The 14206-nt window shown below is 34.3% G+C and overlaps 1 protein-coding gene across 2 annotated transcripts in view; it reads left to right on the plus strand.

Moving 5' to 3' along the window:
* The window catches only part of LOC100313613 (G protein coupled receptor 98-like protein), a 101462-nt gene that overhangs the window by 84764 nt on the left and 2492 nt on the right, over positions 1-14206 (plus strand). The window contains exons 89-103 of one of the 2 annotated variants that reach the window (XM_085506661.1): positions 67-268; positions 740-843; positions 1076-1195; positions 1418-1525; positions 1688-1927; positions 2081-2222; positions 2437-2604; positions 6524-6646; positions 8161-8265; positions 8960-9076; positions 9700-9781; positions 10515-10653; positions 11784-11941; positions 12545-12666; positions 13531-13743. In XM_085506661.1, coding sequence (XP_085362787.1) covers positions 67-268; positions 740-843; positions 1076-1195; positions 1418-1525; positions 1688-1927; positions 2081-2222; positions 2437-2604; positions 6524-6646; positions 8161-8265; positions 8960-9076; positions 9700-9781; positions 10515-10653; positions 11784-11941; positions 12545-12666; positions 13531-13743 — 2143 coding nt within the window. 2 annotated transcript variants of the gene reach the window in all.

Here is a 14206-nt window from a genome sequence, read left to right on the forward strand (position 1 = left end):
AATTAGCGTACTTTTAAAAATGTTACATTTTCAGTGCCTGAATTGTGCCTGTACTTTTATTACTAGATTAACAAATGTTGATCAGAAAGCAGAGCTAGTTGGTTTGACTGTGGAGCGTGTTGGCGGTAGCACCCAGCCTGTATCAGTATCATGGTCCAGTAGAGAAATATACAGCACTGAGAAGATTGCAGGTGTTGTTGTTTTCCCGGCAGTTGAAGGTCAAGATTTCAAAGACTCTACTGGTACTATCAACTTGGATGTCGGTGATGTGAGTATGCTCAGATTACACATTTCATTTCTCAAGTTTCATTTAAGTCATAGGATTATCAGGTGAAATGCTTAATGGTCTGAATTTTGTGCAAATTGGAGAAAATTTCTACAAATTATCCAATTTCTGATCAGTTCCAGCATGTCTGAATGTTGGTAATCATTTCAGTTTTTCATTTGTTTGAATATATTTACTTGATGTATTAGAATAGAAATCCAATTCTTATTGATTCAAAATAGTTTGCCAACATCTCCAATTACTGCCGGCTAATTATAAATTAGTAATTATAAATGTGCAAATCCTCAAAATCCTGTGATATGATTAAATTAATTGACATAATACAATGTAGTTGCCAAACACAATACAGTTTTAGGAATGATTTCCATCTGCAACTGTAAGTTTTATCTTCAATCTTATACCTGCAGTATTGTGCTTAATTTATGATATTTTGCAATGATGTGTTCATTACAGCGACGTGCCTCCATTGACATTGTTTTGACCCCGGATACTGCATCCAGCGATCACTTGCCAAAGATGTTTCAGGTCGTCCTGTTGAGCCCAACAAATGGAGCCAGGTAAAGCAATAATACTTCTATTAGTTTTTTTCAGTAGAATATTTTCATATTCAGCCATTTAAGAATATTAAATTTACATTTTTTCCTATTTTTAATTTTTTATACATTCTTATTTAAAAAAAACACAATATTTTTGTATCACTTTGAATTACGAAAAATGTAAAAAAAATACATTGAATGATTTTTAAAATAAAATTTTTGTATTGAATGTTGGATTTTATTTGTGTTGTAGCTTAAGTGAGACAGGATACTACTCGAACATAACAATAGTGCAAGACAAGACGACGGCAGATGTGTGGGATACATGGGCTAGTGCCATTACTGGGGATCTAACAGACTCTGAAATAGACAGGTAATATTATTAGACTAAACTGCTGATAAATCCTGTATCATCATAAATATCAAATGCAATCTTATTATATCAGTATGTTGCAGTTATGGTTTTCTGTAACTTTTCTGCAAATCGTTAGTCAATGTGATTTCTATTCATCAAGGCACAGTCCCTCTATATGATAGAGGGACTGTGATCAAGGATATACAAACTGATGAAATTAACAAAATTTAATCTTATCAGAATTTTGCGTGAAATCAGTGCAACTGTAGCAGGTGAGATGACCGATGATCAGTTGGCCGTAGTACAAGATACACTGGATCTCATCAATGAAGAAGGAGCAATGAGACAGTGAGTATTAAACACATATCTCAGGATACTCCAAAACCATCTCAGGAACATTATACCACCAGTTGCCACATATCTCAAACTAAGCTTCTACTTGCTCCTTGGTAGTAAGCAACTGTAGGTACTTTGGCAGAGGATATTTATTTATTGTTGCTTTATTTACAGACTTCCCTTGACTATCCAAGATGATATTATGGATATATTCTGTGACATGTTGAATCCTGATAGGTCCGACACCCTGGGAGAAAGCAGTCTGGCACAGACTTTTGTTAACTTTGTCTATACATTATTAACTGAAGAAGACTGTGAAATGGAAGGACCAAGGACTTTGTCTTGTGATTATGCTTACGTTGAAGCAGCAAGATGGCTACCAGTGTCGATTAATGGACATCAATTTAGGGGAAGGTTAGTTTCAGCTTCAATAAATCTCCTATAATTTGTGACTACATCTCGGTGATTTACAATTTTCCTTGAAATTAAAATTTATGTTATGTTCATGGCTTCATGTATATATTTACTGATAAAAATTTTTTTGTTTTATTTATTCCTTATTTTCAGCCAAAGAGATTTATTTCAGTTGCCGTCAGATCTTCTGGTTTCTGATTTGAATAATGAGGACTGTGAAGACATTCATTTTATCGAATATTCATCATCCTTATGGTTTGATGCAAGTGATAAACAACCAATATTGAATCAAAAGGTAGGTCAAAGGTCAGCTGGTGCATCCTGGGATGTTCTGTCACATGCTTTGTGTGACACATGGCATGTCAAGGCAGAAGAGAATGACAATCAATTTTCGTAGTCTTTCGACAGAATGTCATCGAATGCATTGTCAAATTAATTGTTTTTCTACCTGAATTCACATTACTATTGGTGAAGCTGAAATTATTTTCTCCTTTTTCTGCTCTTCACAGGTTTTGTCAGTTGGTCTAAAAGACAGAGAAAACGATTTCACCAATCTACCCACACCCGTAGAGTATCGTATTTACACCGATGATTCCAGAGTCACGCCACAAGGAGCAGACTGTTTACTGTGGAATGTAGCAGCACAGAGATGGTTTGATGATGAGTGTTCGGTTCTGGTGAGTTTATTGTCAAAGGTTGTTTCAAGATGATTTACCTTTTCACGGTCACACATGCTCTCTTTCAAAATGCCAAATAATCAAACAAATTATGCTGTTTTTTGTTCTAAATACACCATGCACAGTGTTGACCTATAAAAACATAAAAATCTCCCACTTAACATTGCTGGGATGTGGAGGATGAGAAGTGGTAAATAATGTAATGACACAAGAGTCTTGATTGCCGGTGAAAGGAAGGGGGGTCTCACCCCGCACGTGCAGGTGTCATAGCGGTCCCTCCCCTGATGCACCTTGGTCGTTTGAGTTACATCATGACATGGACAACGTGGTACCTGAGTGTGAGTGGTCACTACGGCAACCCTGGCAGTGGGCGTCGTAAGTGCTGTTGCCAGGGTACCAGTCTCAACATTGACTAGCTCTGTGGCAAGGACACCGTGGTACCCAAGCAAAGTTGTGCATGCTGCAGTGACAGCCACCTTGTATTTTATTAAATAATGCTGATAATTTCAGAGTAACACTGACAAATTGCAGGGTGGGTGGGTGTTAAAACGGCTAGGTATAGACAGCAAGCACTGAGGCAAGTGTAATACAAGTGAATGATGGATGATTGTATTCCGATGCTTATATAGAGAGTGAGATTAAAAGGTGTGAAGATAAGCAGCTAGGACATAAACAAATGTACAAATAACTCTAATTAAAGCATAGTGACCTAAGCTGTTAGGTGTGGTGTTAATGAAATGATAACATGACAGATCAGTGAGGGAGTGTGATGTGTGGGGTTTAATGAATATTGATTAATTTCATGATGGTGATGAGAAAATTTGCCGGGTGTGTTGGGCAGTTGTAATCTTTGTGTGATTAAGTGAATGTGATTAATTAATACGTAATGATGCCTTAAGGTAGCGAGACTATTATTTGTGTTGAAAATTACGATTTTCACATTTATTTATTAATTGATGAAATGCACCATAAACTTTCATATGATAAAGTCAATATAACATAGGATGTCATGTAAGTTGGTTAAAATGTAGATTTTCTGAAGGGAAGCAAGGCAGCCTCAGTAGTGTTTTCCAAAATCAACAACACAGGTTTAATCTGTGTGCCTATAAGTTTCAAAGATAAACTCAAGACAAAGCAATGTTAGGATGTGTTCACAGATTAGTCATTTGCATATGAATGTGTCAGACACAAGGTCACACAGCCACTGAAAAAAATCATTGATTTTGGTGTTTTCATATGCCGAATTTATCCAATTATAGCTATCCCATTCCTTTATTTTTTTGGTTTCCAATAGCCTTACACATTTGGATGTCCCTACACATGGTAAAACAGACCTTGATGGGAAAACAAATTGATTGTGCCGATAAACAAGCTTGAAAATCTTTGCTGTTACTTCATGGACGTTTTCTAGGAGTTTATGTTTTTCAAAATGCAAGGTCTTTAACAAAAAATAACGTGTACTTATTGTCGTCGGATTAACACCAAATTTTAACAGCTTTAAGGTGACAATGAGAGGAACTTGAATGTGTCCAGACAAACTATTTCATCGATTATTTACCAACGAGTTGTGGTTTGAGTTGGGGGCAATGCGACTAAAACAGTAATTGAAATTCAGAACACTATTTTTTAAAACGCGTTGCTTGAATAAAACTGACCAGACACATTCAATTTACCAGACTATTGAACAACTAGGAAAAGCGAAAAAAATACTTCTTATCGCCAGCATAAATGCGTAATTTTTTTTTTACAGAAAAAGTAATTTTTCACCTTTGATTGAGTAACGCGTCATAGAATGCAGATACGGGCATGCAAAATACACTTGTGAAAAAGCTTGAAGTCTGGCGATTCTAAACATATATACTTTTCCGGGTCTATTTGTAGTCATTTAGTCACAATTAGAAGATGAAAACAAGTATGCAAATAATAGTCCCGCTACCTTAATAGTGATAAGTTGTGTGCCTGGGAACCAATGTCATCCCCACAACGTTAACCTCAGATTACTCCGTAATCAGTCAACTATTTCTAGCATGAATTTTTTTAGCTCCGCTGTCGACTTTGTCGAGCGGAGCTTATCATATGAGTGATTGTCCGTCGTCGTCGTCCGTGTCAATGTTTTACTTTTTCGACTTCTTCTTGAAAACTACAAGCCTGAATGCTTTGATACTTGGTGTATATATACCTTGGGTAGACCTCTCTTAGGTTTGTTCATTTCATGTTGATATCTTCAATTCTCTAATTTTGGTGAATATTTTTGTCATTTTTGGTAAAAAGTGATATTTTCGACTTCTTGTTAAAAACCGCAAGTGCAATTGCTTTGATATTACATATATAGGTACTACATGTGGACCTCTCTCAGATTTGTACATTTTGTAATGATATCTTTAATTCTCTAATTTTGGTGAATTTTTTTATCATTTTTGGTAAAAAGTGATATTTTCGACTTCTTGTTAAAAACCGCAAGTCCAATTGCTTTGATATTACATATATAGGTACTACATGTGGACCTCTCTCAGATTTGTTCATTTTGTAATGATATCTTTAATTCTCTAATTTTGGTGAATATTTTTATCATTTTTGGTAAAAAGTGATATTTTCGACTTCTTGTTAAAAACCGCAAGTCCAATTGCTTTGATATTACATATATAGGTACTACATGTGGACGTCTCTCAAATTTGTCCATTTCGGGATGATATCTTCAATTCTCTAATTTTGGTGAATATTTTTGTAATTTTTGGTAAAAAGTGATATTTTCGATTTCTTGTTAAAAACCACAAGTCCGATTGCTTTGATATTACATATATAGGTACTACATATGTGGACCTCTCTCAGATTTGTTCATTTTGTGATGATGTCTTCAATTCTCTAATTTTGGTGAATATTTTTGTAATTTTTGGTAAAAAGTGATATTTTCGACTTCTTGTTAAAAACCAATAGTTCAATTGCTTTGATATTACATATTTAGATACTACATGTAGACCTTTCTCAGATTTGTTCATTTCGTGATGGTATCTTCGATTCTATAATTTTGGTGAATATTTTTGTCATTTTTGGTAAAAAATGATATTTTCGACTTCTTGTAAAAAACCAATAGTCTGATTGCTTTGATATTATATATATAGGTACTACCGGTACATGTGGACCTCTCTCAGATTTGTTCATTTTGTGATGATATCTTCAATTCTCTAATTTTGGTGAATATTTTTGTAATTTTTGGTAAAAAGTGATATTTTCGACTTCTTCTTAAAAACCAAAAGTTCAATTGCTTTGATATTACATATATAGATACTACATGTAGACCTTTCTCAGATTTGTTCATTTCATGATGATATCTTCAATTCTCTAATTTTGGTGAATATTTTTGTCATTTTTGGTAGAAAGTGATATTTTCGACTTCTTGTTAAAAACTGCAAGTCCGATTGCTTTGATACTATACATATTGTTCATTTTCTAATGATGTCTTCAGTTCTTTAATTGAAATGTGCATTGCTAACAGCGGAGCTATCTCAGCCGATAGGCTGCTTGTTTTGAAATGAGTTCCTGTCATGCTATTGGTCAGAATGTTTTGAGATGAGCTGCTGTAATGCTATTGGTCAGAATGTTTTTTGAAATGAGTTCCTGTCATGCTATTGGACAGAATGTTTTTTGAGATGAGTTCCTGTCATGCTATTGATCAGAATGTTTTTTGAGATGAGTTCCTGTCATGCTATTGGTCAGAATGTTTTTGAGATGAGTTCCTGTCATGCTATTGGTCAGAATTCTGTTTTGAGATGAGTTCCTGTCATGCTATTGGTCAGAATTCTGTTTTGAGATGAGTTCCTGTCATGCTATTGGTCAGAATGTTTTTTGAATAAGTTACATGTAAAAACATTGTTTAAGCTGAAGGACAAGGTAGCATTAGTTTCACTATATTTTGTTTCAGAGTGATGTCAATGACTATGTAGATTGTAGTTGTAATCATTTATCCAACTATGCAGCCAGAGGTGAAACTGATAATCTAACCGGTTATAATGAATATATCTATGCATCTTGTTTTATTTGTATGGTAAGTATGCATTCATTCAATAGTCCACAAACACTGAGTCAATGCAAAACTACTGTAAAACATGTCTTTTTCGCGAGCATGTCTTTGGTGAATTTAGCGAGAGAACTCATTCGCTAATTCAAGATGTCGCTAATGACTTTATTATAAATTCAAAATCGCCATCAAACAATGTCTTTTTCCTCCACACACACTTTGTAAACAACACACAAAAAAAAAAAAAATAATGACATGATAGATACACTTTATTGAAAAGTAAATTAACACAAAAATAAAAAAGTATTCATTGTGGTAATTATTTCAATGAAAATAAAGAAATGAAGTGATACTGATATATTATTATGGAAATTAGTAGTACTTAGTAATTTTTGAGTCTCAAAATAAAAGGTCAATATTCTGGATGTAACGCAGCAAAGATACCCATTTTTTCCAATCCCTGTTGAATAATTTTTTTATCATTGCGAACGGAATCAAATTGTACTTTAATCAAATTATTTTTTGTTTTTATTGAGGTCATAACTGCATTTGTTTTGGCGTGCGACAAGTATTGTGAAAACAGGAAATCAATAATGACAAGAGAGATTCGCTAAATCAACATTTCGCTATTACGTCATTTTACCACAATTCGCTAAAATTGCATGTCGCTTTTTCAACATGTTTTACAGTATTTGCAAAATTGTACCTGATTGGCTACCCAACCTAACAGTCGGACCAATCAGAGAGTATCTTGTTTGTTGACAGATTCATTCAACTTATCTGCCTTGTATATATACTTTGACTCAACTGCAAACACAAGGCAACTGGAGATAGGTGACAGTCATGTCAGCAATAATCACACTTTCTAAGACTGACTTTTAATCCCATACTTTATTTGATGAGAAATGATTAATAGTTGCCGAGTCATCACATGCTGCACTGTGTTTGTTTGTGGGTTCTGTGATAAATACAAGCATGTAAAAAGCATTTTTCTTTAGAGGACATTTGAATGTATGCTGCGCCAAGACTGATCAGCCTGAAGTGTGGCGTAATGGTTGATCAGCATCCATGAGATTTGGGGTTACATTCCTGTGGGTTTCTATCATCTACATGAATATATATCCTCCTTATGAACCCCAACCTGTCTAGGCAGCTTTTTCTCTATAATACTGTAAAACATTGTTTGCTTGAAATAAATTTTCAATTATTTTTCGCTGATTCAATGATTATGTGAAAATAAAATACAGCGAAAACACTTTTTTTCTATATTTTACATTCAACTCCCCAAAATCAGTGAAAATAAATTTAATACAAAACACCCAAAAAGTCTTTTCAGCAAAAATTAATTCCAGCTAAAATAAAGTGTTTTACTGTAGATGCCCGAGGAGACTGCACACGATTGTTAGAATTCAAAATTTTGGAATTGATGGAGAGTTTGGAAACTAAACCCCCAGGGTAGTCATGACTAATTACCGTATGGTTCCTTACAAAACAGTAGTATTTTTAGCTAATCTTATTTTGTTATTGTTTTATTTTCTCAGATGGGTTTAGCACTTGCCATTCTAGCTCATCATATATGTTCCCTGGAAACTATGTTTGCAGCTAAGCTACTCATGCATATGTGCTTTGCATGCATATCTCTACAGGTATGTACATCATTATATCATGTATTATTATACATCTGTCACCGTAATGCCATAAATTACAGCATGCCGCAATTTTGCGGCATTTTACGGGGCATTTTCATTCTACCATACTAGGAAATGCGAATTCCTAATATGGAATGATTACACACATAAGCGTCCTCTAATAATAAAAACAAACATGGCTGCCACCAGAGTTTGACCGAACTCCACACAAAGAAGTTCACTGATTCTGTCTAAACATTTTGAATTTCGGCATTCCCATGGTGTATCCTTGGGGACGAAAAGATGTATAATAATAAGGTTATCACGAAAATACCTCAAAGTATGCACTCTACAGTACGCCATGCATCGACCTCCACTGCACGTTGGCCGATACTCCAGCTATACTGTCTTCGTGATCACTTTGAGGTATTCTCGTAATAACCTTATATTATATAATGTTATTTACATTATGAAATCACTATTTGGTGATTGTAAGACGTTACAGAATAAAAAACAACTTACAGTGAGAAAGTCAAGGAAATCTCATGGCCTGTTTTAATTGCTTTAATCATAAAATAAAATGATTCATAAAATGAACCAGATTCTCACAGAATTTTACAACAAGTTTCTACTAATTTGATGATATGGCTGTGTAGGTTTATTTCATTTAAAAATTCACTAAAATATGTTGTGTTGTTTTGTATTTTCTCAGATTGTCTTTGTGATTAATGCATATGTTAGTAATCGTATATCTGCCAGTGGTTGTTCAGCGATAGCTACAGTCATGCATTATTTCTTCTTGGCACAGTTTTCATGGATGTTTGTACAGGTAAGTTTTAACATTCATCTGTATAATTATAAATCATAATCATAAAATTTACACTACAAAGAATTGTATGGTAACAATCAGAGACAAACCCTAGCCATTTCAGTTCTTATTCAAATGAAAGATTTGTATCTCTACAATGTGAAAGTCACTAAATTATTGTATCATTCAAAATGACTTGTTCCACAAACTTTCTTTCACTTGTGTTTATCTCATGATTTCCAATGATTACCATATTTACTCTATTAGAAGTGTCTCTAATAGAAGTATATATAAACCAATATGTATCTTATCCTGGATTATTCAAATATAACTTATTTTGACGATAGACACCTGTCATTTATGTGTATATTAAAAGTACATGCACTACTGTAAAATCTGTATTGGAAACCATGTTACAAAATGGTACAATGCAACAGAGGGGATGCAGCTTCTATTAAAGCACCAACACACATGAGAAATGGGGCATTTTTGGTTTTCAATTTATCAAAAAGAAGGGAATGGCTTCTATTAGGGATGCGGCTTCTACTACAGATTTTACGGTACTACCGATAATGGAGCAACATAGTTGTTTACCCTTATCTATTATTGACTTTATAATTTCATGTCTTACATTTTTGTTGCAGGCCATCAATTTGTGGAAAGTTCTTGTAATGAATGATGAACACACAGAGAGATACTATGTATTATTTTTCATGTTAGGGTGGGGTAAGTTATCACTTCTTTAGTTTTTAACCCAAACTCTACTTTTGTCACAATTCACAAATTTTAAATCCACATCATATTTTAGCTCCGCTGTCGAGCAGAGCTTATCATATGAGTGATTGACTTCTTCTTGAAAACTACAAGCCTGAATGCTTTTATACTTGGTGTATATGTACCTTGGGTAGACCTCTCTCAGATTTGTTCATTTCATGATGATATCTTCAATTCTCTAATTTTGGTGAATATTTTTGTCATTTCTCAGTAATGTTGTAATATCAGAGTTGGCACTATAAACTATTCAGGTCTATTTCAAAAGTAGGTGTGACCTACCATGCATGTTGATATTTACGTCATCTATACAGCATTTGGATGGCTATATACCGTATTGTCTTAGCACATGTTGATATTTACGTCATCTATACAGCATTTGGATGGCTATATACCGTATTGTCTTAGCACAACTTAACATTCAGCTAGCTTAGGTTACTTTCAACATGTATCTAAATTTTGCAAAGTAATCTGCCTAAATATATCTTGTATTAGTAACTTAGTATTAGCAAAAACTATGAAGAATAAGTTGAAATTATTGATGAAAAGGATACTTATTTTTATCATTGCAAGTTTTCCTGAAAGGACAAAGCTACATGTAGCTGATAGCTGGCTTAGAAGTTAACTTATGCTCAGATTTTACTGTATAACCATAGTTAATGATATACAATGTCTGTTTCATTACTAGGTGTACCTGCCGTACTTGTTGTTATTTACGTTGTAGTACTCTATGCGGCCTTTGGATGGCCATATATGCTGGACCCAGCTGATATCAATCCTTATAACCCTGAGGTGATCTATGGTGATGTACACCAGAATGGTGATATGTAAGCAGTTTTCCACTTTTCAGAATACAATGTGATAATAATAATGAAATAGACCGATCTAACTTGTGTTATCACATCCTCAGAGAACTCAGCTGAGCATACTGTAAAACCATTTATTTTTACTGGCATTTAATTTTACTATTTTGATGTTGTGAGCAATTTCACTGGGTTTTAGGTTCACAAATTCAGCAGCACAACAATGAGTTCTATTGTTATTTTACATGTTCATGTGGATTTAAAATAGCAAAATTAAAAACCAGCGCCTTATTCTGTCCACGGGATAAGGACTGATTCTCTTCACATGATTTCAACCACAGCTTGGTTCAGTTTGCATTTTCACATAAGTGAAAAGTTCATGTGGAGAAATAGAATATAGAAGAACATTCTGATTTGTGTTTGAATATTATGAAGCCTAGGAGTCGTGGATAATTAAAATATGTTAAGAGCAAACACTTTGTTTACAGGGTGGGAGGGATGAAGGTGATTTCACTGAGTTTTTCAACCACCCGACTTTCTCGCCCAAATTTTTCTGCCCTTTTTTCTCATATTCTTCAATATTTCTAGTAATGAATCCTAATTTTGGAGCCAACAGTCAAAATTTGAGTCAATTTTCAGTTTTTACTCAACAAATTTGGCTGTTTTTGTCCCAAGGAAAGTGCAGGCTATAAACAGGACTATTTTGTGAATTTCTGCTAAAAAGAGGGAGCTGGTGGTGAAAAGTTTAATGTTTGTATCATCTTTTTTAACTTTGCAAACTTTTGTTTAGAAAAAGGGGTGGAATATTAAAAAATTAGTTTTGGTGTGTGTATGTTTTAACTATCAGTGACTGTTTAGATACAAACTCATTGGTGAAGGGTACGAAATTGGCAATGTCATAACAGCTGGAATGTAGAAAATAGAGAAATTCTGACAATCACTGACACAATTATGAATACAGTACCGGTAATCAGTTTGATTCGCATCAGTGAAAATCTTCTGCTTTCGACTGTTTCCATGGTAACACCTTCCATACTCGCATGCATCATCAATTTCTTGATGAGCTAGAGTTTGTATGTGTTTCTTCGTACTCATCCTGATCTATTAGTAGGAACACGTAATTTACGCATCAGTTGTGTTGTCTTTCTTTCCAGATGTTTCATCCCAAATGCTTATGCATCGCTGGCTGGAGTCATAGCACCAACTTTCATGTTCCTTTTCTTTGTGGCCGTTGTGTTCATGCAAGCATACCAGGTTACACCGCAATGGAAGCAGTATGACGATGTGTATGTCGGTAGATATAATACAGCAGGTATGTAGAAAATATCACATACACAATATACCCAAGCGACATTTGCTGCCTTAACTAATGAACTCTAATTTATGTGGTGTCTAGTGTAACATGCAGTGTTTGTTCCTCTATCCATATTGATATGATAACAGTATCTTGACATATTACAAAAACTGTTTCTGATGACAGCTCATGTATCACCTCCTATCATACTTTAGGGGTTATTTGCAGCAAACAATTAGGAATATGCACATAATTAGAATATTCACTGGCTGTTTTAAAGTAAACAAGAGGACATCTCACTGACTCCACTTTTAACATGTTTTTTTTTTTGTGTGAAAACAAGTCAAATTTTAAGTCAAGTTGGAACATCACTTTCATTGTCAATATATCCACAATGATCACATATGTTACTACAAAGTAATCATCACTGGGAAAGTAGCAGAAATGTGAAGTTATCATTAGTGTTACGCTTTAGGTGCCTTTGATAATAATAACCAGGTTAAAAAAATAGCAAGGGGTCAAATGATATTATTAAGTGTTAATAGAATATCACAAAATATTGCTGTCACTAAATCCATTCATGTTGTTTATAGTGCATATCACATTTAATGTTTATTTCAGAGGTCCGAATCTTACTGTTCTTCTGGTTTATAATTTTTATGACGTGGATATGGGGTGGACTGCACATGGCATTAGGTGAACTTTGGGCACTTATTCTGTTTTGCATATTCAATATTATTCAGGTAAGTTTTATTCCAATTTTGAAAAATTAATGATCAATTCTTGACAAACCATCACTCTATTTGATCCAAGATGTCAAATCGGGAAATTGGTGTGTTGCTTTGTAAGGGATCATATTCAAATCTGACCAATCAGTATGTTGCTTTCTGAGTGGTCATATTCAAATCTGACCAATCAGTATGTTGCTTTTTGAGTGGTCATATTCAAATCTGACCAATCAGTATGTTGCTTTCTGAGTGGTCATATTCAAATCTGACCAATCAGTATGTTGCTTTCTGAGTGATCATATTCAAATCTGACCAATCAGTATGTTGCTTTTTGAGTGGTCATATTCAAATCTGACCAATCAGTATGTTGCTTTTTGAGTGGTCATATTCAAATCTGACCAATCAGTATGTTGCTTTCTGAGTGGTCATATTCAAATCTGACCAATCAGTATGTTGCTTTTTGAGTGGTCATATTCAAATCTGACCAATCAGTATGTTGCTTTCTGAGTGGTCATATTCAAATCTGACCAATCAGTATGTTGCTTTCTGAGTGATCATATTCAAATCTGACCAATCAGTATGTTGCTTTTTGAGTGGTCATATTCAAATCTGACCAATCAGTATGTTGCTTTTTGAGTGGTCATATTCAAATCTGACCAATCAGTATGTTGCTTTCTGAGTGGTCATATTCAAATCTAAACAATCAGTATGCTGCTTTCTGAGTGGTCATATTCAAATTTGGCCCATCAAGGTGTTGCTTTCTGAGATTAATATAACATAATTCTTATTGGTAATGGAAATTGTGTGTGCATGTTTGACTTTTCTATTCCTTCTGCAGTATTCTGAAACAATTTCTTTCAATTTGTATTCACTTATCAGGGATTATATGCATTTATTGTGTATACCATTTTACGAAATCAACTTTGTCGACCGGCAAAAGGGCAGTATTCTTTAAATAACACGATAGCAGAGTCTGTGCAGATGGAGAATCAGAATTACACTCACAGCAGATCTGTCACCAGCACTGTTGAAAAAGGTTCTAAAGGAACGCTTGGAGTGGTGCCTGTCCCGTTGACAGTTCCAAATACAGAGGTAGGTTTTCACTAAATTTGGAGTAATATATATATATATGAGATTTGAGGGATATCTGAATAATGTACAAGGTTTCCATAGTTTCATTGTAGTCATTTTTATGTTACTATAAACTTTTTCAGCTATAAATGGTTGCTATTTGATGATTTTAAAGTGTTAGTCCTATGCAACATATATAAAGCATGCAAAGTACTTTGTTTGTTTACACAAGGTTTGAAATACATGCTGCACCATAAAAGTAGTCACAGAGATGACTTTTTCGCTGTGACTCCTTTGTCTTATTGATTCTAGTGCTACAAAACTTGATTACTGTAAAAGAACTTTCCTTTCACTTTAAATTAATTTTTACTGAAGAGATGAATCGGAAAATGAGTCCAGTGATATACCTTCTTCTCTATATGTTGCATTCAACTCAGTAAACTCAAAATAAGCTTAAAGCAGGAGGGTGGTCACCTGCGCACCT

This window comes from Saccoglossus kowalevskii, chromosome 13, assembly GCF_978046115.1.
Source record: "Saccoglossus kowalevskii chromosome 13, keSacKowa6.1, whole genome shotgun sequence".
Taxonomy (NCBI): Eukaryota; Metazoa; Hemichordata; class Enteropneusta; family Harrimaniidae; genus Saccoglossus; species Saccoglossus kowalevskii.